This window comes from Neofelis nebulosa, chromosome 8 (assembly GCF_028018385.1).
Source record: "Neofelis nebulosa isolate mNeoNeb1 chromosome 8, mNeoNeb1.pri, whole genome shotgun sequence".
Classification (NCBI taxonomy): Eukaryota; Metazoa; Chordata; class Mammalia; order Carnivora; family Felidae; genus Neofelis; species Neofelis nebulosa.
Genome location: NC_080789.1, coordinates 97,294,732 through 97,321,607, shown reverse-complemented (window position 1 = coordinate 97,321,607; position 26,876 = coordinate 97,294,732). Strand labels below are relative to the sequence as shown.

Genomic DNA, 26,876 nt, shown 5'->3' with positions numbered 1-26,876 from the left:
AACTTTCCGATCCTTCTTAATACCATGTCAATGGCATTGCAGCAACTCTACCTTATACATGAGGCCAGCATTGTGTACAAGTTTCATGGAGCTTTCCCAACAGAATTTTAGGGCTGGATTTATGTGCCCTTGCCAGAATCCGAACCCTAAATCATTATGGAGGGTGCCCAGGTCAACAAATTCTCCATACCCAGACGGCATAAAGAGAACCTTTTGATCCATCACTCTCAAGACCCGTGTCCAGTATGTTCTATTATTTCTGCTGATAATGTTAACAACATGTGCTAGTATTAGCTTGAAGCTATATTCTTTTGGAACTTACCTTATTAGGTAAGTTTGCACTTACCTTATTAGGCTGTGTTGAAACCTTGTCCTGAAGTAATGAGGAGTGGCAGGGCATTTCTTGAGCAGAATAAATGTTAACTTGGCTCAAATGGAGTCAATTGAACAGTTTTCAGGAGTGGGGACGCTCTCCTGCTCTTGTAAGTGGTAAGGGTTTGCCCTTGCTGGCCCCGAGGGTTCCAGGAAATCTGGACGTTTCATATTTTTAGGTTCATCCACCTAAAGAGCCCGATCTTGGGTCTGAGGGTTCCACCTTTTAACGTCAGAGATAATGATTTTAACATCATTGCCCCAGCAATTACTACCCCTCTCCTATACTATTATTCCTTTCTCTATTGAATCATTTCAATTTGCAGGCACACACTGTATCATCCAACTTGAAAACAAAACCAGTGAAAACACGAAATTTTTGTCTTGCTCCCATGTTCTGTTCTCTACTCTCCTTAATAACAAAACTTACTAAAATGTTATACATTCACCATCTCTCTGCTCTCTCATATTGTATTCCCTCCTAAACCTTTTCCACGGAACCTAGCTTCTGTCCCTATACTTCACTAATATCGCTCTTGCCATTGGATCATCAATTGCATCCATCTTGCCAAAACCGATGGTGACTTTGTTTTCCCATCTTTACTGTTTTTCTCAACATCATTTGAAAGCTGACCTCTCCCTCCTCCTAACACAATGACATATCTTGCTTCCTTTCTACCAGACATTCTGTCCTTTTTTTCGCATCTTCCTCGGAGCTCTTTCTTGTCTTCTTCTGCTGGTCCTTTCTCTGTAATTTAACCTCCAACGATTTGAATATCTCAGGGTTTAGATCTGGTGTCACTTCTCTATAACTTTTTTAGGTAATCCCATTTGTATGTTGATGATGTCCAAATATTTATCTGTTATTTCAATCCTTAGGTACAGATTCATATATTCAGCTATCTATTTGACATTTTCACTTGGTTATTTCATAGACCTCTAAAATGTTAAATGTTAAAAAAAATAGTTTTTTTATTTTTGCCCTCCCACCCCTTATTAACATTTGCCACTCCATTTTAGGTGGCAGTGTCGCCTCAAATGCTAACGTAAAAAAAATCTAAAAGTTTTCGGAATCTTCTTTTTCTTCAATTCCTTCCCTTCATCTAGCCAAGTAATAAGACTGATCTGCTTTACCCGTACAACATATAGAATTCATCCATTTAAAAAGGTCCTAACTCAGGGCGCCTGGCTGGCTCAGTCAGTGCACCCTGTGACTCTTGATCTCGGGGTTGTGAGTTAGAGTCCCATGTGGGGTGTAGAGATTACTTAGAAAAATAAAAATATTTAAATTTTAAAGTCTTGAGGTGCCTGGGTGGCTCAGTGGGTTAAGCGCCTGACTCTTGATTTTGGCTCGGGTCATGATCTCACGGTCGTGGGATCGAGTCCCACATCTAGCTCCAAGCTGAGCCTGGAGCCTGCCTAACATTCTCTCTCCTTCTCTCTCTGTCCCTCCCCCACTTGTGCACAAGCTCTCTCTCTCTCTCTCTCAAAAAAAAAAAATTAAAATTAAAGGAAAGTAAGTGTGTGTCTCTTAAAAAAAGAGTCTTAAGTCTATTACCACCATCCAAATCTGAGCCATTATGATTTCTCACAGGGACCGCTTACTATACTATGACTTAGTAGTTGGTCCCCTTAATTGTACTCCTCCCCATTCAACACATACCATATCTATTCTTATAACCAAAGTAAGCTGAAGTCTACATATAAGTGAAATTATATTACATATAGTTTCAATTCCTTCGATGTCTTCCCATTACACTTAAAAAAATGTTTTTTAACGTTTATTCATTTTTTGATAGAGAGAGACAGAGCGTGAGTGGGTGAGGGGCAGGGAGAGAGGGAGACACAGAATCCGAAGCAGGCTCCAGGCCTTAAGCCATCAGCACAGAGCCCGACGCGGGGCTCCAACTCACGGACCATGAGATCATGACCTGAGCCGAAGTCAGAAGACTGAACCACCCAGGTGCCCCTTCCCATTATACTTAAATCTAAATTCCCTCTGATGACCTACATGGCTTTTTACAATCATGCCAGTCACCCCTTGCTCTGGTCCTACTCTGCCCTTACTTCTTCAAACACTTGCTCCTCAGGGTACTGGCACTCACCAGGATATTATTGGTCCAAGATGGCGCATGACTGGGTTATAATTGTGACTCAAGTTTCGGCTTGAAATCTCAGTGTCTCAGGTAGGTCTAGTCTGACTACACTATGTAAAGCAATTCCTCTCCTCCAGTTATTCTCAGTTGCATCAGTCATGACTTATAACCCTAAGTTTGTTTACTTGATCGTTATCAGTCTTCCATAATGTTTTCCATGACTATGCATTATGTGAGAGCATGGACTTTATCACATTTCATCTGTATTTATAGCACCCAGGGTCATGCTTAACACGCAGATGTTCAACGTTTGAGTGTGTATGTACTTATTAAATAAGAAATAAAAAAAAAGAAGGAAGGGGAACCAGGGTGGCTCGGCCACTTAAACGACCGATTTTGGCTCAGGTCATGATCTCACGGTTTGAGAATTTGAGCCCCGCGTGGGGCTCTGTGCTGACAGCTCAGAGCCTGGAGCCTGCTTCCAATTCTGTGTCTCCCTCTCTCTCTGCCCCTCCCCCCCCAAAATGAATAAACAAACAAACAAACAAAAAGAAGTAATTTGTCTGCACTTTCTGTAACCAGTTGGCTACGTTCGTTCTCTTAGAGTAAGCCTAAAAAACTCTACTCCAAACACCAGGAGTAAAAGAAGTAGTACAGATGCTTCTTTCAACTCAGAGTTATTATCATTTTTGCATGATTTCTCCGAATTAATATAATCTCAGAAGCTAAACCACTTGTTTTGGCTACATCATTTTCATCCTCAATACGCCAGTAAGTGGAAGTATGTACAGTAAGATATTCCTAATATGGCTTCTATTTCCACCTTAGTATCCTTTGCCTGGCTGTTATTCAGAGAAATTGGATACTGAGGTGTTATTTTTGTAATGTGAGTAGATGATCAAGTTTCTAGGGTCCACAATATGAAGACATCAAACATGAAGTTTCCAGGATTTCCTTTAGCCCTCAGGGGTTTGTTGTTGTTGTTGTTCCCTTGCCTAATAAATCTAAATAAATTGGTCAGCGCATAGGTGGGTGGTGGGGACAGATACTCTTTAAGTCAATATTGAAAAGAATGTAAGCTTCAGTTTATGCATCTAATTGTCTATTGTTTCTTTAACTTACAAGGCAGTCAATATACATCTTTTTAAATCTATCGGTTTAATCAATATGTATCTTGCACTGTCAGATTCAGAGAAGAAAGATTAACATATGAAACTCAGGTGGAAGTAATTTTTATTTTTGCCAGAGTTATTGATGAGAATATTTATAAACATTTTCTCTTCTCCGGGCAAAGTTTATGGCTACTCAAGGCTGGTTAATAACGGGTCAATCCCTCCGCAATATCCTTTCCGCAATGTAAATGACATACTGTTGTTGAAGTTTCCCAAATAGACATTTCATAGATAACTTATGTATGATCCAAATAGTATTCTGGAATGTAGAGATGCTCCGTATTGAATCAATGTCTCCTTTGACAGTTTTGACGTTTTAACATCTCAGTACATAAGTTTTTGATTGAAGATCTCATCTTATGAGGGTATCACAACAATCAGTTCCTGCTATAGTCCTAGTCTGCTAAAAGCAAACTTACGCGTTGTTTGGGGGGAGAAATATACTTCAATAAGCAATAAATAGTTCTTTTTTTACCCAACCTTGTTTTATAGAAACTTTCTATATAAACTCTCCTTCTCTCACACAGATAGAGAATCTTTCATTCATCTATAGTCTAAAATAATTTTTGAACTTGCTGTGACAGTATTTATTTTAATCACAATACGTATCTTGCTTGTGTTAATAATCAGTATTAATTTCTGCCGCATTCCTAGAATTACATAACATTTGATTAAGGCTGTCACCATACTGAGCTTTTTCCGAAGGTGGAGACTAGTCAGATGATCTGAGAAAAATAGTGTAACTAGGATCCTGGGGACTGAGTGAGTTGCTTTTCATAAGAATGCAAATAACAGGGGGATGCTATTACAGTTGTTCTGAATTCGTTGTACAATTTTGCATCTAGAGAAATGATTTAGACCTAACTATGAAAATACTCTCTCCTCTGACAGTTGATATTAGGATATTAACTTTTATATGTTCTGAAACATGTTTAAAAAAAAAAAACTCTGAAGGGAAGGAGAGAGAGAGAGAGAGAGAGAGAGAAGAGCAAGAGACAAAGAGAAAGAGGCAAAATCGTCTCTAAGTTACAACTATAGTTACATTAAATATATCTAAGAGTAATTAACCATATGAAACCAACATTAATGCAAGAACTGAAGACCACTAAGAAACATCATGTCTTCCTTCCTAGTAAATGATAGCCTTCAGATCCATTTGTGGTGATTAGTGATTTCTTCTTTTTAGGATACACTTTACTTTCCACAGCACCCTTAGAGATGCCTGCCGTAATTTATTGTTCCCCAGAATTAGAATCAATGAATGGCTTGGATAGATGAGAGCTATCAACTCACCAATCATCACAGCTAATTCAGTCTCTGGCATAAAGTAGCTGGAGGTGGCTACGAGAAAAGCCAAATAGTAAGCAATGAAAAGGAGGAGGAAGGAGATGACAGCTTTCATGGCTCCCACATGGGCTTCTATGCTGGGGTCCCTGCACCCCGTGGCACTGACCTTCATCTGCCTGGTATGTCTCCACAGGGAGAGGAGCAAGAGGAGAAATGAGATCACGGACACGGAAAAGGGGAATAGCGTCAACAGGTTGAGGCAAATCTTGACGGAAGCATATTGGGCTTTATTTACTCTGCATTTCACAGTTAGGTTTGTTTTCTTCTTTACCTTAACACAAGACCTGAAATCATCGTTCAGATTCTCAGAGACAACAAGGCTAATAAACACAGAGAAGGCCAAGCATCCCAGCAGGATCCTAGGAATCGCACTGTCAATTTTCCACTTCATCCAGAGGAAAAGGGGATGGAAGAAATTCGCGATCTTGAGGAAATAGAAAATGCTGAGGCAGGTGGCAAACCAGACATTTAAATGGTTGGTGAGCGTCCAGAAGAAGTCAATGATTCTCATTTTTTTACCGGTAGTATAGACATCTGGATACAGCCCCAGTATAAAATAGTCTAATAGTATGATACATAATAGACAAATTCTGGATATGGCCAGACTTGTGAGGATTAAATCGATGGAGGCAATCTTCCTATTCTTGATCCAGTTCATGCAGTTTACCAATCCAATGAATGCATTCCCTAAAATCCCCATTGCAAATTCTCCAGCTGCTATGAGCATCAAGGTGCTCTCCACTTTATCCAGCATGGTAAAATACAGAAATATCCAACCGCTCCTAGTTGGACTGATGTAGTTTGATAGGTACACACACTTCTTAGACTTTGTTGTAATTTTCTTTACCTCTCTTATTGCAGTCTCTCTTGGGATGGAGACTGGAATGATAAGTAGAGACTGTAGCTATGATCATTAAATCCTTATCAGTCTTGAGAAGTTAATGTGATTGGTAATCCCTGGCCTGGCCACCTCGTGTATCACGTGTATGTAAAACCTGTATCAGCAGGTTTTACTTTTCCACACATGGCCAGTTTAGGCTGAGCTACATTTTAGGATGCAAATTAGACCCGTTCCCTTTCGTGATCCTGCACTGTCTTTCTAAGGCTATGTTTTTTGTAAGCTTGGGATTCATTAATCTGTGGCACATACTAGTAACCTCAGTAGGACTGCTAGATTTAGCAAATAGAAACACAGGACACCCAGTTAAACTTGAATTTCAAATAAACAATGAATGATTTTTTTTTTTTTTTTTTTAGTGTATGTACTAATCACATGAGATTGCTGAAGTTCAAATTTAATTGGGTATCCTATGTTTTATCTGGCAAATCTAACCTCCAAAGATTTTCTAGGTATCGTGAGGGTATCACGATATGAAAATGGGCCAAAATCGAAATTCACTTTGCAAAATGATAATATTGATTACTACTAAAAATCTAAAGTTTGGGTTAACATTCCAAACCATAGATTTTCAGGGAATTTAAAAGGTTAACACTAAATATAGGTTATTTAGTTCTAAAAAATATTTTAGCTCATTTATCTTGGTTGTTCAGATGAACATGCACAAGGTTTCATATCATAATGCATTGTCTTATTAGTCAAGTGACATTTAATGGTCATTTAGTTTGTGATGCTATATTTATTTTTATTTTTTTAATGTTTATTTATTTTTGAGAGAGAGAGAGGGAGAGACAGAGCACGAGCAGGGGAGGGGCAGAGAGGGAGGGAGACAGAATCTGAAGTAGGCTCCAGGCTCTGAGCTGTCAGCACAGAGCCTGATGTGGGGGTTGAACTCACAAACCACAAGATCATGACTTGAGCTGAAGTCAGATGCTTAACGGAATGAGCCACCCAAGCACCCCTGTGATGCTATATATATATAATGAGATGAAGGAGTCATAATAAAAAACATCGATTACCTTTATATTTTCCCTTTTCATTTAAAAGGTACTCAAGGGCAGTTGTACACATGAAAGAAGAGAGCAAAATCCTGTGTTTTGATCTACCCTCTGCCCTCTGCCATGCCAAATTGTATCTGAGAATCTACATCCTTAGCTCTTCGAGACTATTCGGCAGGAGACCGATGATGAAACTTACCTCATTCCTACAGACAAACTCTTACCTTTATGCAGCTTCTCTAAATTTAGAGTTACTGAGAAACACTTTGCAACATAGTGTTTCCACGGAATAATTCTAGGGGTGCTCATACCTTCTTTGGGAACACGTATCTTCTCATCCATCCTCAAAGGACAAACCTTCATTCCTGAGATGCAGCTCTGATTTGGGGGGGGAAACATGCCTCATTCTGTAGCCATCTTCACAGATGACTGCTTTCCTCTGAGCTTAGAAATGATCCCTGACCCAAGCACATCATTTCCTTTTCCATTGTGTCCTGGTAAATAAAGGGCCTTCAGTAGCTATAATCATACCTTTACCGAAATAAATTTTAGAATACGTTTTTTGTTTGCAAGTAAGAGTAGATTTTATACATAGCTGTGTAGTATAGCGTGGAATTTATGGTGCTGGTACTATGAAAGCAGGATGAAAGTTCCTTGAAAGATTAAAAATACAACTATCGTATGATCCAGCAAGCCCGATTCTGGGTATTTATCTAAAAGAATTTAAATAATGGAGTGCTAGGGTGGCTCAGTTGATTAACCATCCAACTCTGGATTTTGGCTCAGGTCATGACCTCACAATTTTGTGAGATCGAGCCCCATATTGGGTTCTGCACTGACAGTGAGCCTGCTTGGGATTCTGTCTCTCCCTCTCTCTCTCTGCCCCTCCTCCATGCATACTCATTCTCTCTCTCTCTCAAAATCCATAAACTTAAAACAATAAATAAATTGAAATCAGGGTCACAACGTGATATTTGCACTCACGTTTATTGCAGTATTATTCACGACAGCAAAATATAGAAGCACCCTAATTGCCCCCTGACATATGAATGAATAAAGAAAATGTGTTACATACAGACAAGGGATTATCATTCAGTCTTAAAGAGAAGAAAATCTTGCAATACGCAAACACACGGGCGGACCTGGAAGACATTGGGCTAAGTGAAATAAGGTAGTTACAAGAAGGACAAATATTGCCCAGTTCCACTCATATGGGTATCTAGAATAGTCAAATCATAAAAGCAAACAGCAAAACAGTGGCTGCCAGGGCCCGAAGGGACATAAGAATGGCGAGTTGCTATCCGATGAGTATCAAGTTTCAGTTATGTGAGAAATATAGGTTCTAGAGATATGCTCTACAATATTGTGCTTACAGTTAACAACTGTTAACCATACTTTGTACACTTAAAGATTTGTGAAAAACGTAGATCTCATATTAAATGCCCTAACTACAATAAAAAAAAAAAAAAAAACAGTAAAGAAAACAGAAAAAAAAAAATTGTGCGAGAGTGTTTGGTCACCAGCTTACTACTTTGAACCCCGGTCATGGTCAGTGGAGGTATTTCAAACACTGGAGATACAGAAAACTAAATATGGGGGAAAGGACTTCAGACTAATGGAGGGAAACCTTCCCAGAAGTACTAATCTTATAAAATATTTATTGCATCTAAACCTGCAGAAGAATTTAAAGTTCATTTCAGTGAAGAATTAGCAGATATTTTGCAGAATACACTAATTTATCCCATCAAGAGAACATCAGTTCTCCTGTCTTGTACAACAAATAGCATCCGAAATGCTAGGATATTAGAAATATAGTTGATTAAGTTTATATACATAAGACTGTAAACATTGGGACTTTACGGAGTGAATTTTACATCATCATATGCAGAAAAATTGATAATCTTCAGGCAATTAACATTTTAGTTATAACAAAAGGAAATGAGTAGATTGAAATAGACCAGAATTTGACATAGCAAATGGCGGGAGCTGAAATGCACAGTCATTATCGGAATAGACGTGAATTTAGACGTGCCAGATCAAGTGTTTCAGTGCTACTCTAGTAACGAAGGATTTGTTGTTCACGGTAGAATGAGGTTTTTGTAGTGACTCTTTATTTTTCTTCTTTTTGTGTGCATGTAATTTACTCTGTATGTGTTATGAGCATACATTGCTTTTTTACTGATAGCATGTAGTTACTCTACAATGTATGCTAATTTCTTCTCAATGAATTGCTTTTCTAGAGTCTTGAGTGGTAAGAGCCCTTGCAGGTCTTATTAAGAAAGGAACCTGAGCAAAGCAGTCTGATTGATATTACTTACCCCCATCCTTTTACCGAGATTGTGAAGAGCACTTAGGAATACCCTTAGAGAGAGATGCTTGAATGAGTTCTGTTCCCATCCTACTGCTGCCTGAAGAGCAAGTTGTTTGTATAGAAATTTAATTTTAAGGAAAATGAATAGGAGGTTCCAGAATAAGGTCCACCAGAATATATTATGTAGGAGACAACCTAAAGCCTCACTCACTTGGGAGGAGACAGATACATAACTGGGAAACTGAACCAGACATGGGACAGGGGAGATCCGAGTTCCTAGTTAATAACCCAAATGGGAATGACCCAACAGAGCCACCAAGGGGGCAAAATTAAGGGTCAGCAATGAAAATATGTGATAGGGAAAAAATGAAAAAAATCAATGCAGTTCAGTGCACTCTACCATGAGCCAAAGTAAAATCTTAAAAGAAAGTAACTAGGCAGTACATGCCTAACCTCTGCAGTAAGGCGGCAAAAAGAGTAAGTGTGAGCTCTGAAATTCTCAGAGGAAAGTCTGGGGTGTAAAGACACAGAAAGGATATATACATTCATGTGCTAATAGGCCTCAAGAACACTTCAAGATGTGTACCCAAAATAAATGGGATAACAGGACGAAACAAGAATGTATTTTTTTAATTAGGCAACAAGATTTGGTTTTCAAGTTTATGTATAAAGCTAAGATTTTACATCATGCAGGCTGTTTTGCCATATCTTGGCATCCTGATAGATGCCTGCCTCAGCTTGTTATTCCCAATAATTAAAATGAGTGAATGACCAGAAGGATAGAGAATTGGTACAGCTTCTCCAAACATCACAGCGAATTTGCTTTCTTTCATAAGGTGGCTAAAAGTCGCCAAAAGGGAAACCTCATAACACACAAAAAGGAGGAAGAGAAATGAAGTCATAGTTTTCATGGCTCCCGCCTGGGCCTCTGTGCTGGGACCTCCACAGCCTGTAACACTGGGTTTCATTTGCTTGACATGTCTCTGTAGGGACATAATTAAAAGAAAAAGTGAAATCAATGACACAGTCCATGGGACAATTGCCAACAGGTTAAAGAGGGTCAGCGGGTTGAAGAATTGACTCTTACTCACATGGAACATTCCAGTGCAGTTACTTTTATGTTCTGCAATTTTATGAAACTCCTAATCATAATTTGGTGTCATTGCCAGTAGAAGGCTGACCAAGGAGGAGATGGCCAAACAGCCCAGCAGAATCCAGTGAATCACTCTGTCAATTCTCCCTCTTCAGCCAGAGAAAAAAGTGGGTGGGAGAAGTTGGCTACCTTGAGGAAATAGAAAACATTGAGGCAGGTGGCAAACCATATACTTAAGTCGTTGGCAAGTGTCCAAGATGATATGCATGATGGCTTTGTAGTTTAGCATTTTCATAAAAATCTGGGTAGAGATATCATTATGATGATATTTACTATCATTATACAGAGCAAACACATTCTGGAGATGGCTAGACTGGGGAGGATATAGTCAGTTGAGGAGATCTTTTTCTTCTTAATCCAGTCAATCCAGTTTACCAGTCCAGTGTATACATTCCCCAAAATTCCTATTATGAATTTTCCAGTTATTATGATCATGAAGATGTTGCCTTCTGTACAGAGCATGTTGGTAGAGAGAACACCCTGGTCTCCATTATCATTGCAGGTGGGCTAATTTGCAGATTCTCAGTTGAAGGGTGGTAATAAGTTCTTCAAGTCACGAAATAATGTTTTCTTTTCATTCACTATTTGGATTTTGATATCATTCCAGGAGTACCAAGCTCTCTTTGGAAATAGGATGGCTTCTTCATTTGTGAGGACTAAACCAACTGGTTGTTCCAAACATTTTGACTAGCTTTGAGCATGGGCAAATTATAATCATCACCCTTTAGTGAGTGGTAAGTGAAATGTTTGGTTGAAAATGCTCTCATACCCATTAAAAGAGATTTGATTTCATGAATTTGCAACAGGCTTCTTGCTATTAAGTTTTGAGTACTCCATTTGACCTGTTGAACTGAGTTTCAAATAGGGAGCCACAGAAAGCAAAGAAAAAAAAACATGTACTCCATAAAAATCACAATGTGTAAAATGAAAGTTCATTTTCATCACTATAAATTGTAGGCCAATCAAGAGTCAGGTTTCCTGGCTCTTGGAAATGAATTTTAGTTTTGGAAATGATCGGTACAATTGGATTATAGAAAATTAACATTCAGTCAGAGGATAATAATTTTCATTTTCATATAAATGGTTAATCAGAGAAGGATATGATACCAATCTAATTATACATGCTATAGTGTTATTAGTCAGGCAGGCACGTGGCAATATTTACAAATATTTTGCCTCTATGCAGTTTTTTAATAGAAGTGAAAGATGCAGATTAAAATTTGCTAGTTTCATTTCATTGAATGTAGGAAATGTTCCCCGTCTGAAATGTTCATCCCAAAATATTGTCTCTTGGATAATAAACATTTTCATATAAAATTAAGGAAACACACTTTATTCTCTTTATAATCAACTCTTTTTATAAGACTTACAACCTTAACATTCTACATTGTAGTCATTTCTCCTGATGGGGCAATCACATTTTTAAAAATGTTAACCGAATAATGTTTTCAGGGAATAAGACTAATTCTACTATCAAATTGATTTATTCTTTCTTGGGATACCCATTCCACAATAAATTTAAATCTAAGTAATACAAATCACAGAACGAGGGTTCTTCTTCTATGTATTTAAGTACTTAAATAATGTAAATAACATATGTAGTATATTTCTTATTTTTATTGCATAATGTGTTACAGGAAAGCGTGAAATTAATAATTTAAGGAAACCTAGTTATCTGTAAAATGTTACCAGAAACAGAATAGAAAAGCTAATGATGCTAAGAGGGAAACAAACAAACAAACAAACAAACATGTCAAAGATTCTTGAGTCTAGAAGGGTAGAGAAAACATTCCAAAGAATCTTTGAGAATTAACTCTAAAGCTGGGTGGTTTTGATATACATATCGCTTAACTGTAGACCCCACACTCCTTTTCCTAGTCAAACATTTTCTTGAGATCGCATCTCTTTTCCTACATTATATTTCACCCTAGAGAGGGTCTCACCAGTGTTTTATCTCCTTCCTTAATGGGACAAATCATTCTAGAAATGGAGGGGGTAGAGCAGAAAAAATAAGAACTGACCTCCTCTGGCTCAGAAGAAGTACAGTTTCTTATAGGATCGATTTTATAGGAAGGGCTGATATGTTTGTTTTTTTTTTTTAATTTTTTTTTCAACATTTATTTATTTTTGGGACAGAGAGAGACAGAGCATGAACGGAGGAGGGGCAGAGAGAGAGGGAGACACAGAATCGGAAACAGGCTCCAGGCTCTGAGCCATCAGCCCAGAGCCTGACGCAGGGCTCGAACTCACGGACCGCGAGATCGTGACCTGGCTGAAGTCGGACGCCCAACCGACTGCGCCACCCAGGCGCCCCAGGGCTGATATGTTTTAAAACCTCTTCCCCGCAGCCTGTTTGCCTGAAATTCTTCTGCTGCTTTTTGAGCTCAAGGTTTTTACCAGAATATGACAGAAAGGAGAACCTCTTTGCCTTAGACTCCTCTTTCCTGCAGACACAAGGAAATGCACGGGGCTCAAGGATAACAGTTGACTTAAAGTTAAACAAGATGGAAATGTGAAGGAACACAAAAGGAAATTTAGACTAATGATAGATATGCATGACTCTTAACAGCATACAATTAAGCAAATGAATGTAATCCCCGGGGAGAAGGGAGACAGTCTTTTGTTGATTTCTTTCTCCCCATATTCAGGATTCTCTGTGGAACAAGAGGTTTCCTTCTTTTGTGGAAGCCCTTCACACACCTTAGCACCTTCAGAAAGGCCTCCCTCAGTTTGCTGTTGCCCATGATCAGGATGAACGAATGGCTTGATGGGAAAATGACAGTGACTGTGCCACCAAACATCAGCACTAACCGCCCTTGAGGAATCAGGAAGCTAGAAGTGACTACAAGCAAGACTGCATAGTACATGATGAAGAGAAGCAGAAAGATGGTCACTGCCTTTATGGCCCTCACGTGTGCCTCTGTGCTAGAGTCCCTGGACCCGGTGGCGTAAAGTTTCATCTGCTTAGTGTGTCTAAAGAGGGAGAAAAGTAACAGGACAAAGGAGATTAGGCACAGAGCAAAGGGAACCAGAGCCCCCAGGTTCAGGATAATCAGTTTGAAAGCGCTTGGGGCTTTACTCACTCTGAATTCCCAAGTTATGTTTTCCTCATGATTGACTTCGACGTGACCCCAGGATCCCTCTTTCAAAAAGACACTAATAATTATGGAGGTGAGGAAGGATGCCAGAAAAAGCCCCAGGACGACTCTGGTAACGTTTAGCTTCAGCCAGAGGAACCCCGGGTGGGATGTGTTGGCTATCTTCAGTAAGTAGAAAATGCTGAGGCAAGCAGTGAACCAGACACTTGAATGGTTGCTCAGTGTCCAGAAAGCATCCAAGGTGTTTATTGTCTCATTTTGAGCATACGCATGTGGAGAGAGCAGCAGAACAAAGCCATCTGCGGATACCACACACAACACACAGATTCTGGAGATGGCCAAACTCACCAGGATGATGTCAATCACGGAGCTATCTCGCCTTTGGAGCCAACCAGTGCAGTTAACCAGTACAATAAATCCATTTCCCCAGATTCCTATAGTCAATTCACCAGCAATCAAGACCATATACATTACCTCCACTGCACTTGGCATGTCAGCAAAGTTCCTGTCTGGGATATCACCAATGACAGTGTCTGCTTTCAGCTGACCAGTGAAGGATGGTGTTTAAGTCTGCCACTGTCGTCCTGCCGGGTAGTTGTCTTTTGCTGTCCTCTTTGTCGGCATTGATCCAGGTCAGTGAGATAGCCAGGTCTGCCCCGGGTGACAACGGCCTGCCTGCCAACTCCACTGATTGACCAGTCCTGGCTCTCAAGTGAAGTGAAGATTGCAAGCCTCTAAGATGCAAATAGGAATGGATCTGATTTCTTGGATTTGCACAACCTTTCTCCTTTTAAGCTCCGTATATTTTGGAGTCTTTGAATTTAAGCTTTAGACCAGGAACTGCAAGAAAGAATCAATTACTTGGAAAACAATGGATCCAATTTAATTCGGAGATGTGGCAACATGACCGCCTCTGATGATTTGCAAAGTACCCCCAAGTTATGGTCCATTTTGTGCAAATGCATGTTTGGGAGATTAAAAACGATTGCTAATTTAGAGTGTAGATAGTTAATGTGACCAATTTCAGCCTTACAGCAATGTATTCACTTCATTAATTAGAATAACTCAGGTAAGGCAGCTGTGGTTTTCAATTTTCTTGTAAGGACGGTTATTTTATTTCCAGCTCTTTCGCCTGGGAACGGGGAAGACTGAGCACTGAAGATATTCGAGTTGTGCCTGTTATAACACAGAATTTCACCTCGGAATCTGTACTTGTATGCAGCCGATTATGCTTTGTTAAAATCTGAGTGCGATCTTCCTTATAATGCCTCTTTAATAACGGATACCAATTTCGAAGACAAAACATACTTGATCATATTGCTAGTATTTGCGTGCATTTTTGGTTGTTTTGTGATTTAAGACACATAGCATCTAAATCCACAAAACAATAAACCAAGGTATAGTAATATTCTCTTGCACTGACTTTAATGTTTCACCAACTTAACATGTAAGCTGGAGGCTTCTAGGCTTTGCTATCACTGGAGGGGCTGCTCTGTCAGAGAAAAAGGGCTTGAGGTGATGATCTCAAGCAAATGCCCAACCTCATTTGTATACGTGTTTTACGTATGTTGGTGACAACAGACCGTGAGTCTGAGACATTGAGGACTGGAGACAAAGAGTGCCACCCATTAGGTGGGTTAGGAGTCAAGTACCTTTTTACATATTTAAAAGCCATTTGAATTTTTTTTGGTGGACTACTTACATATTTGCTCATTTTTCTACCCTTTTAATGAATTTCTATGGTGTTTATACCTTAGAGAAATTAGCACTTTTCCCATGTTCTGTATCGACAATATTTCCCACTTTGCTATTTGTATTTAGCCTTTCCGCATATTTTTTATTTTTATTTTTTTAATGTTTATTTATTTTTGAGAGTGAGAGTGACACAGCATGAGCAGGGGAAGGGCCGAGGGAGAGGGAGACACAGAATCGGAAGCAGGCTCCAGGCTCTGAGCAGTCACCACAGAGCCCAATATGGGACTCGAACTCACGAACCGTGAGATCATGACCTGAGCCAAAGTCAGTCGGCTCAATCAACTGAGCCACCCAGGCGCCCCTCCATGTATTTTTTAAATGTAAGCAAAAGTTTTCAAATTTCATATAGTTCTATTTATCCGTCTCTATGACCTCTGGATTTTGAATTATAGTTAGAAAATTTCTCCATTGAACTTTTCCTGTATTTTTCTCTATTATTTTCATGATTTGCTTTTTTTTTTTTTAACAACAGAACACTTAAAAAACAATTTGAGAATATATATGTATATATATCTACATTATCAAGTGTGGATCCAACTTGACTTATGGATCCAAGATGGCTATCCACTTGTTTCAATTATATTGATTTGGTAATCCATCTTGCACCCCTGCTTGAGATGCCACCTCTATTTATTTATTTATTTATTTATTTATTTTTTATTTTTTTTTTTTAAATTTTTTTTTTCAACTTTTTTTTTTTTTTTTTTAATTTATTTTTGGGACAGAGAGAGACAGAGCATGAACGGGGGAGGGGCAGAGAGAGAGGGAGACACAGAATCGGAAACAGGCTCCAGGCTCCGAGCCATCAGCCCAGAGCCTGACGCGGGGCTCGAACTCACGGACCGCGAGATCGTGACCTGGCTGAAGTCGGACGCTTAACCGACTGCGCCACCCAGGCGCCCCACCACCTCTATTTAAATGATAATTTCCCAGGGCACCAGTTGAGGATCTGACTTTGGCTCCGGTCATGATCTCTCAGTTTGTGAATTGGAGCCCCCGGTCAGGCTCACTGCTATCAGCCGGTCAGCACAGAGCCTGCTTCAGATCCTCTGTCTCCCTCTCTCTGCCCCTCCTATGCTTGTGCTCTCCCCAAAATAAATCAATATAAAAAAACTTTTAATAAAATAAAAAATAAGATAAATGATAATTTCCCTTATGTATTTGCAGATGAAATGGCTACTGTTCTTGTCTTTTAATGCATTAGTAATGACTAAAAGGACTGTGAGTGGCATGGCTATTTCCACCTGCATAAGGAGAACTTATGACAAGTTGAGATTTTAAATTTCACCTCCTGACAGTCTGAAAACCAGAGGTCTGTGGTGGCCCTGAAAGATTCACTTGTTTTTTATGGCTGTAAGTCAGATCTAAAAGTGAATTGTGTAGATAAGAGATTTACCGTATCAGATGTATTCACAGACTCATCAAGTCTCATCGAATGAAATTTAGAACAATGATGGGAAACGAGTAGGACCTTAAAACTGGGAATGAGGATATCTAGGTGCACTTGGATAAATAAAGCTGAGAATCTCAAACTCCTTTCTGGTGGAGGCAGTCCACCTTCCCATGTCAGAGGGAATCTGCCTCGTTTTGCTTGAAGACCGTATAGCAACCTCACACGGGAAAGTTACAATGCAAAGTGATGCTTACTTCCTTTAAGATCCACCTCAGTCACCATTTTTGTCTCTAGACTCAGAACCAAGGTCCTACTACAGCGTGCTCCAGGCAGTGGGGGAGAGGACAAAGCGGGAAGATAATTACAAAATCTGACCAAGAGGGAAAACATTTATCCTCCAAAAGAATTGCAAGATTTCACACATTTATGTTGGCTGACAGTCAAAGCACACATGTAAGAACAGACTCTAAGGATTTCAGACCAAAGAGGATAGATCCCAACACTGGATCTGGGTCAACGTATTGATAATAGCTGCCCCTTTATAGAGTCTAGGTTCAGCATGTTCACTTGTGTCATTTCTCGAATCTCTTGCGATCGGAAGCGCTCGAACACAAACACAGCTAGGCAGATGTTCCTTTAAATTCATTTTCTTTTCCTTGTTGAAATACTTTGTACCATTCTTTAGAATCTTACATTCTCTGTTGACATTTTCTCTTTAATTATGCTACTGATTATTGCAGGTCAAGTCAGGCAAATGACTATATTTTCCACATGTATCAAGAATGGAGTGCTGCCATACTGGTCTTATTTTCAGACAGCTCGTATTTTTAATTATTCGCTGACTTCATCTACCCCCCCCCCCCCGCCCCCGCACACACTCCAAATCCCTCACTATGTCCACTGCAATTCACAGTAAATCATCAGCCAGAAACTTGTGTTCTCATTCATGTTTCTGACAGTTCATTTTACCTTCTTTGTTGGAACTCAGAAGGTCTTAAACTTTGGCAGATTGGTGAAGACTGTGATGTCTTCAGAATAATTTTTTTAAGTGAACAAAATGAAAATGCATGGAATTTTAGAGGAATCCAGATAAATTAAAGTATATATATATATATATATATATATATATATAATATATATTTATGTATATTTAAGTTGATATGCTCTGATTCGAGAGACCCCCCTGAAAACAAACCACCAGAGTCCAGAGTCAAAGCCAAGCGGCAAGGGTCGTTTATTGCAGGTTCGAACCGGTCCTCCCCGCACTCGTTGCCGGTGACGCTAAGAGGCCCCGAGCGAGGATCTTACAGCTTCTTTTATAGACAGGCACAAACAAGTTAGGGATTTTTTTGTGGTTACAGAGCTGTTATTGGTTGACATTTAAATTTGAACACTCAGCAGAACTTGATCGGTTCCCGCCTTTTTTTTCAAACCACTCAGCAGAACTTGATTGGTTCCCGCCTTTAGGTCAGACCACAACCGGGCACGCCCTGGCTGGTTCCCGGAACGGCAGGGGGTGGGGGGGGTGGGGGGGTGGGGGGGGTGGGGGGGTGGGGGGGGAGGTCTTTTCTTTGCAGTTGTGAGTACACCTGGTAATTTTTCTCTTAGTCTCTCAAAGTCATCTTTATACCCAATATAAAGTGGGGATCAAACTTATGACCCCAAGATCAAAAGTCTCATGCTCTTTCAACTGAGCCAGCCAAGTGCCCCAATTAAAGTATATTTTTAATGCCATATGGTAATTTCTGTGCTTCTCTTTTCATCTGGCAGAAAGAGCAGTAATAAAGGTAAATGATAATTTGAGGTCTCTCAAACAATAGTGATTTGTGATTTCTAGAAGTAAAAATCACAGGTACTGTTAATGTTTCTATGATTGCTACCTGCATTCATACCTAGAAAGAATGCTAGGTTTAAGTTAAAGGTTAATGAAAAGAAAGATATAATTGGGTGCCCATACAAGTTCATAGACCCCTCAATTTTATCCATAGATGCCTTATTTTAAGACCTCACATTATGCTCAGTGAAATGAGTCAGGCAGAGAAAGACAGATACTGTATGTTTTCACTCATACGTGGATCCTGAGAAACTTAACAGAAGACCACCGGGGAGGGGAAGGAAAAAAAAAAAGTTAGAAAGGGAGAGAGCCAAACCATAAGAGACTCTTAAATACAGAGAACAAACTGAGGGTTGATGGGGAGTGGGAGAGAGGGGAAAGTGGGTGATGGGCATGGAGGAGGGCACTTGATGGGATGAGCACTGGGTGTCGTATGGAAACCAATTTGACAAGAAATTATATATATATGTATATAATATATTTAATATATATTTTTATAAATTATATATAATACATTTTTATAAATTATATATATAATTATATATAAATATATATATTTAGTATATATAAATATATATATTATTATATATTATATATTATTATATATTATATTATATATTATTATATATTATATTATATATTATATAATATATATTATTATATTGTATTATATAATATATTATATATTATATTATATATTATTATATATATATTATTATATATATTATATATATAAAATAAGGCCTCACAACTAAATCCTGACTCTCCTCTATGGACATTGCTTCCTCTGCACCCTTTCAAGTGGTAACTGTTCTCCCTCTCACACCCCATCGTCCGACTGAGGCGAAGCTGGCCTGGGTGTTTCCTTTCTTTGTCACTTTGAAGAGCTCATTCTCCCTACTTCCTCACAAATCACCCAGCAACTTGGAATCTCCTGTCCTCTATCTATACATTTTTGCAGTGTAATATTGCAATCATTCATCAGCCCTCCTTTTACCTTAGACTTCGGTCTATAGTTAAGTGTATTAGACTTCACCATCATTCCTTTTGCCAAAGTTCCCCCAACTATCTCTTAATTAGATAAAGTCAGCCTCTAATCTATTTCTCATGAATGGCTAGTAGGTACCGTATTTCCTGAGTCCTTGTATGTTAAAAGCATCTTCCCTTCCCCAACAACCTTGGTACTTGGAAGACAGTGTGGCTAGTTAGAATATTATTGGCTCACGCTTTTTTCCTTGCACTTAGTGTAAATTTTGTTCTCTTTTTCCTGTTGTGGACGAATGCTGTTGAGAAGCCGGATATCAGGTTTTATTCTTTCCCTTTCGAGTGACTTGTTTTCTTCGCCTGTTTACTCAGAGCCGTTTATCTTTACATTTAAAGTCTAACATGATGAGTAGGGGTATGTCTCTGAGCTTACCTTTCTGGAATGGTTTTCCCATGTGTGCTGTCATGCCAAAGTATGGCATCAAGAAATTTATTTTTTTTTAATGTTCGTTTATTTTTTTAATGTTTATTCATTTTTGAGAGAGAGCTAGTTGGGGACGGGTAAAGAGGGAGACAGAGGATCCAAAGCAGGCTCTGCAATGACAGCAGAAAGTCCAATCTGGGGCTCAAACCCACAAGCCAAGAGATCGTAACCTGAGCCGAGGTCTGACTCTCAATCGACTAAGCCACCCAGGCGTCCCTTTAAGAAATTTATTTTTATTTTATTTTTTTTAAATTTATTTAGTTTTTTAATATATGAAATTTACTGTCAAATTGGTTTCCATACAACACCCAGTGCTCATCCCAAAAGGTGCCCTCCTCAATACCCATCACCCACCCTGCCCTCCCTCCCACCCCCCATCAACCCTCAGTTTGTTCTCAGTTTTTAACAGTCTCTTATGCTTTGGCTCTCTCCCACTCTAACCTCTTTTTTTTTTTTTTCCTTCCCCTCCCCCATGGGTTTCTGTTACATTTCTCAGGATCCACATAAGAGTGAAACCATATGGTATCTGTCTTTCTCTGTATGGCTTATTTCACTTAGCATCACACTCTCCAGTTCCATCCACGTTGCTACAAAAGGCCATATTTCATTTTTTCTCATTGCCACGTAGTATTCCATTGTGTATATAAGCCACAATTTCTTTATCCATTCATCGGTTGATGGACATTTAGGCTCTTTCCATAATTTGGCTATTGTTGAGAGTGCTGCTATAAACATTGGGGTACAAGTGCCCCTATGCATCAGTACTCCTGTATCCCTTGGGTAAATTCCTAGCAGTGCTATTGCTGGGTCATAGGGTAGGTCTATTTTTAATTTTCTGAGGAACCTCCACACTGCTTTCCAGAGTGGCTGCACCAATTTGCATTCCCACCAACAGTGCCAGAGGGTTCCTGTTTCTCCACATCCTCTCCAGCATCTATAGTCTCCTGATTTCTTCATTTTGGCCACTCTGACTGGCGTGAGGTGATATCTGAGTGTGGTTTTGATTTGTATTTCCCTGATAAGGAGCGACGTTGAGCATCTTTTCATGTGCCTGTTGGCCATCCGGATGTCTTCTTTAGAGAAGTGTCTATTCATGTTTTCTGCCCATTTCTTCACTGGGTTATTTGTTTTTCGGGTGTGGAGTTTGGTGAGCTCTTTATAGATTTTGGATACTAGCCCTTGGTCCGATGTGTCATTTGCAAATATCTTTTCCCATTGCGTTGGTTGCCTTTTAGTTTTGTTGGTTGTTTCCTTTGCTGTGCAAGAAATTTATTTTTAAAATGCTTTCTTAAATCCTCTTTTTAAGTATTAGCCCATTTCCTTACTTTGTTTTTTCTCTTCAGGGAGCCAGTTATTTGTTTACCATGGCCTGCTTTTTCATATTTGCCTTTTCCTCTTTCATATTATTGTCTTTTACCATTTCTGTGTTCCTTCCTCCTTTCTCGTGTCTATCTTTTATCTCCTTTACTGCTTTGTTAGGTCTATGTGCTCCTACGCACGCTAAAATTTCTCTTCACTTCTAGGGTGGTTTTTCTTTCTTTCAATTTTTGGTTTTATTTCTATCAGCTTCTGTGTCATGTCTTCCCATTGTTTGGACACCTCTTCTTTGAGTGTTTCATTTATGGTTCAGGGTGTTTTTCACTTGTTTCATTCTCTTGAATTCATCTTAGCATGTGTATCAATTTCCCCCTGTTTCATGGTTGTTACTTTTCTAGTGTATATTCATGTACTGAAAATGCTGAAAAGGTTGGTTTTCCCTTTGTGTGTGTGTGGGTGTGTGTGTGTGTACCTGCTTTTTTTTCTGCAGTAGTTTTATATGTATGTAGATATTTTATTTTTTGCTGTTATGATTACTGTTGTGGTGGTTCTTGGAATTTTAAGGCTATCCCTGCACCAACTACTAGCAAGGCAAAATTTTTTTTTTGACAGTTGAAGGGCTAAGGTTAAAGCTGGGTGGTCTTTAGTTATTTCTCAGCTCTGGGATCTTCTTTTTTAAAAAATTTATTTTTAATGTTTATTTATTATTGAGAGAGAGAAACAGTGTGTGAAAGGACAAAGAGAGAGAGAGAGATGCAGAATCTGAAGCAGGCTCCAGGCTCTGAGCTGTCAGCACAGAGCCCGATGCAGGGCTCGAACCAATGAACAGTGACATCGCGACCTGAGCTGAAGTCGGATGCTTTACTGACTGAGTCACCCAGGCCCCCCTGGGATCTTCTTGAGTTACTACAGTTTGGACACTTTCATTATTATATATCGTTATTCTATGGACAGACTTCCTCTTATTTTCCAGTTTTACCTTGTTTCTCTTACCTGTCTTGCTTGGTTTTGGCTTGTGCCTCAAAGAGATGCTGCTTCAGCTTTCTGTTGTGTCTTGCTGTCTCCCTGAGAGGCGCTGCCTTCCTGACCGTGACCTCATGCCCCAAGCATTTTGCATGCCTCTTCATTGCTACTCTTCTGTAGCCAAGTGCAGTTTGCACACAGTCTAACTCATCTTTTTCTCAGGGTGTGGACCTTATGGACGGCATCTGGCTTTTGTCACTTCTAGGGTCCTTTTAAAGCCTCTGCTTCTCTGGGGGCGCCTGGGTGGCTCAGTCGGTTAAGCATCCAACTTCAGCTAAGGTCATGATCTCCCAGTTTGTGATTCAAGCCCCACGTCAATCTCTGGGCTGACAGCAGCTTGGAGCCTGGAGCCTGCTTCAGGTTCTAGGTCACCCTTTCTCTCTGTGTCCCTCCCCGCTCATGTTCTGTCTCTGTCTCTCAAAAATGAATAAATGTTAAAAACATTTTTTTTTAAACCTCTGCTTGTCTGAACAGATCACCTGGAGTTCTGAAAAACAGAATAACAATCTAATATACATAACTGTCCATTTGAAAAATATGAAAAAGCAGGGGTGCTGAGGTGGCTCAGTCAGTTAAGCATCTGACGACTCTTGATTTGGGCTCAGATCATGATCTCACGGTTCGTGACACTGAGCCCCGTATCGGGCTCTGTGCTAACAGCATGGGATCCCCTCTCTCCCTCTCTCTCTCTCTGCCCCTACCTCACTGCCATGCTCTCTCTCTCTAACATAAAAAAAGTGGTTAAAATGGCATACTTTTTGTTGTATATATTTTACCATAATAAAAAGACATTTTAAATAAAAACAAAACTTTTAAAACTTGAAACTGCAGACCAGAAAAATAAGCAACATAGGAAAGACTAGAAATAGATAAGACAAGCTAAGCTTCCTCTTTTACTTGGGATGAAGATAAAGATATTTTTAAACCAGCACATGAAACTGTGGTATCAATAGAATATAGGAAAGGAGGGGAAGAAAATTAGAAGAAGCATGCAAAATTAAAAAAAAAAAAAGAAATGAGAAGATAGAAAATTCATATAACTGCATTATGGTAAGTGTAAAAATGTCCACTCAATGATCATAATTTTGAAATTCTAATATTAAACAAAGGATTGGGGCGCCTGGGTGGCTCAGTCGGTTGAGCGTCCGACTTCAGCTCAGGTCATGATCTCATGGTCCGTGAGTTCGAGCCCCGCGTTGGGCTCTGGGCTGACAGCTCAGAGCCTGGAGCCTGCTTCCGATTCTGTGTCTCCCTCTCTCTCTGCCCCTCCCCCGTTCATGCTCTGTCTCTCTCTGTCTCAAAAATAAATAAACGTTAAAAAAAAATTTAAAAAAAATAAACAAAAGATCAAAATCAGATATTTGTTTTCTGCCGGAGACAATAAAAGAAAAATATAGAAATGTTGCAAATATACAGATGGAACACACAGTAATTAAATAGGAAGCAAAGTAACAAAATTAGTGATTTTTTAACATGGACAAAAGAAAATTTAAAGAAAAAACCTACATGAATGGACAAACAGGGTTTTTAATATAAGTAAACAAAATAATAATGAATGTACCGGAAGTGCTCTGGTGGCTCAGTTGGTTAAGTGTCTGACTCGTGACTTCAGAACAGGTCACGACCTCACATCATGAGATCAAGACCTGCACTGGGCTCTGTGCTGAGTGTGGAGCCTGATTAAGCTTCTCTCTCCCTCTCCCTCTACCCCTTCCCCCCACCCCGACTCTCTCAATAAATAAATAAATAAGTGTAACGACCACAAATGCAATTAAAATTATTAATATTGCTTCAAGTTAAATGCAGCTACATGGGGCACCTGGGTGGCTCAGTCGGTTGAGCATCTGACTTCCGCTCAGGTCATGATCTCGCGGTCCCTGAGTTTGAGCCCTGCGTCGGGCTCTGTGCTGACAGCTCAAAGCCTGGAGCCTGCTTCGGATTCTGTGTCTCCCTCTCTCTGACCATCCCCCAGTCATGTTCTGTCTCCCTCTGTCTCAAAAATAAATAAACATTAAAAAAATTTTTCTTAAGAAAAAGTTAAATGCAGCTACAAATGACTCATCAATCAATCACTGAATCATCATGAATGAATGCATATCGTCAATTTCAAATTAACACATAATAAACATGGGTGTAAAGAAGCAGTATCATTAATATGGTTCATCTTATCCATGTAAGTTTGACTGTAGCACCATCAAACTCCTTTCAAGAAAACATGGAACATTCACCAAAGTAGGTCATATATTAGGCCAAATAAATCTTTCTTTTTTTTTTTTTAATTTTTTAACTTTTATTTATTTTTGAGAAGAGAGAGACAGAGCATGAGTGGGGGAGGAGAGAGAAAGAGGGAGACACGGAATCTGAAACAGGCTCCAGACTCTGAGCTGTCAGCACAGAGCCCAACACGGGGCTCGAGCCCACAGACCGCGAGATCATGCCCTGAGCCGAAGTCAGACGTTTAACTGACTGAGCCACCCAGATGCCCCAAATAAATCTTATCCTAGGCCAAGCATCATACAAACATGTTGCCTGACCCAACTTCAATAAAATAAAATATCAACACAGAAGTTACCTTTACAAGTCTCATATAGCTAGAGAATCATTCTGTTAACTCTTGAATTAAAAGGAGACTGTTAAAAACTGAGAACAAACTGAGGGTTGATGGGGGGTGGGAGGGAGGGGGGGGTGGGTGATGGGTATTGAGGAGGGCACCTTTTGGGATGAGCACTGGGTGTTGTATGGAAACCAATTTGACAATAAATTTCATATATTGAAAAAAAATAAAAAATAAAAAAAAATAAAGGCCAAGGTTTAATAAAATTAACAGTTTTTACAAAAAAAAAAAAGGAAATTACAAGGAATATTTTGAAGCTCTTTGAGCTGATTGACAGTATAAAAACTATGTGTCAACATTGCAGAATGTATCTAAATCAATATTTATGCAGAAAATATATAGCTTTGAATGCATTTACTAAAAAAAAAGAAAAAATAGAAAGAAGCTAGAAAAGAACAACCAACTTTTGCTTTCAAGGGTACAGAAAACCAGATGTCTGGAGAAATCCCTCCAGTCCAGAATACATTAAAATATGGGAAAACAAGTTCATAATTACATTAAGTGCATGGCTCAGCTGCCAGGAAAACTTTTAAAAAATATTCTCAGATGCCAAAAATGGTGGGAAATTGCAAATTTTGAGGGGAAGAGGAAGGGCTGAAAGTAGTGGAGGGAGGGGCATTTTCAACCTCCTTTATACCAGAACATACATTTTATTTTTTTTATTTTTATTTTTTTTTATTTTATTTTTGAGACAGAGAGAGACAGAGCATGAACGGGGGAGGGGCAGAGAGAGAGGGAGACACAGAATCGGAAACAGGCTCCAGGCTCCGAGCCATCAGCCCAGAGCCTGACGCGGGGCTCGAACTCACGGACCGCGAGATCGTGACCTGGCTGAAGTCGGACGCTTAACCGACTGCGCCACCCAGGCGCCCCAAGAACATACATTTTAAAGGACCATGCGCATGGTGGGTAGGGTACCTACCTTGGGCCTCTCCACGGTTAGAAGTCAGATTGAATGCAATCAATAAAACAAGACCCCTGAAAGGCAATCCCTTAAAAGCAAATGAAAAAACTCTGGATGACTAACAAAAGGTTAAAATTAGGGGTATTTACTTCTCGACCGCACTGAATTGAAGGGAGAATGTAATAGATCTGTTATTCTGAGAATTTCCGAGAATAAACTCGCCCACAAGCATATTTGTGACCAGAATTTGTACCACCAGTGCAGCCTAGAAAATCATGAACTGAAAATGCAATTTAAAGAAGTACAGGACAGGTGGTATCCCCCCCCGCAGCCTCACGAGCAAAGTCATATCCTTTCTGGCAGAGGGCACTGTAAAGACACTTTACTGCTGGGAGTTCTTTTTTTTTTTAATTTTTTTTTTCAACATTTTTTATTTATTTTTGGGACAGAGAGAGACAGAGCATGAACGGGGGAGGGGCAGAGAGAGAGGGAGACACAGAATCGGAAACAGGCTCCAGGCTCCGAGCCATCAGCCCAGAGCCTGACGCGGGGCTCGAACTCACGGACCGCGAGATCGTGACCTGGCTGAAGTCGGACGCTTAACCGACTGCGCCACCCAGGCGCCCCTGCTGGGAGTTCTTTAAACAATCCCCACAGGTACAGTTCTAATGAAACCAAGTTCCAAGCAGAATCACAAAACATCCGACGACCCGGAGTCAGAATCAAGCCAGTACATGACAGCAACAAGGAAAGAAACAGATTCATAAATACGGAGAACCAGCTGATGGTTGCTAAGGGAGAGGGCAACATGGGTGAAGGGGATTAGGAGGTACAAACTCCCAGTTATAAGATAAATGAGTCACTGGCAGATAAAGCACAGCGTATGGAATATAGTCCGTAATGTGGTTTTATGCTTTTGGTGGTCAGCATTTTATATTGTATGCAATTGTTGAACCACACCCCAAACTAATTTAATATTATATGTCAATGATACTGCAGTTAAAATTTGTTTAACTTTTTTAAAAGGCTTTTATTTACTTATTTATGTTGAGAGAGAGAGAGCATGAGCAGAAGAAGAGCAGAGAGACAATCCCAAGCAGGCTCTACACTGTCAGTGCCGAGC

At 39.6% G+C, this 26,876-nt stretch overlaps 3 protein-coding genes across 3 annotated transcripts; all 3 read right to left on the bottom strand.

Annotated features, from left to right (window-relative positions):
- Nucleotides 1-4,805: 4,805 nt before the first annotated feature.
- On the bottom strand, nt 4,806-5,847 carry LOC131483882 (taste receptor type 2 member 7-like). The gene has a single exon (XM_058682249.1). The coding sequence runs from the start codon at nt 5,739-5,741 to the stop codon at nt 4,806-4,808; it is 936 nt and encodes a 311-aa protein (XP_058538232.1). The 5' UTR covers nt 5,742-5,847.
- A 4,027-nt stretch (nt 5,848-9,874) lies between these two features.
- Nucleotides 9,875-10,809, bottom strand: TAS2R8 (taste 2 receptor member 8). Its single transcript, XM_058682248.1, is given in 2 exon segments — nt 9,875-10,432; nt 10,435-10,809. Coding segments are annotated over 2 exon segments (933 nt in total).
- Nucleotides 10,810-12,923: 2,114 nt separating this feature from the next.
- TAS2R9 (taste 2 receptor member 9) lies at nt 12,924-13,937 on the bottom strand. Its single transcript, XM_058743665.1, has one exon. The coding sequence runs from the start codon at nt 13,935-13,937 to the stop codon at nt 12,924-12,926; it is 1,014 nt and encodes a 337-aa protein (XP_058599648.1).
- Between the last annotated feature and the right edge of the window lie 12,939 nt (nt 13,938-26,876).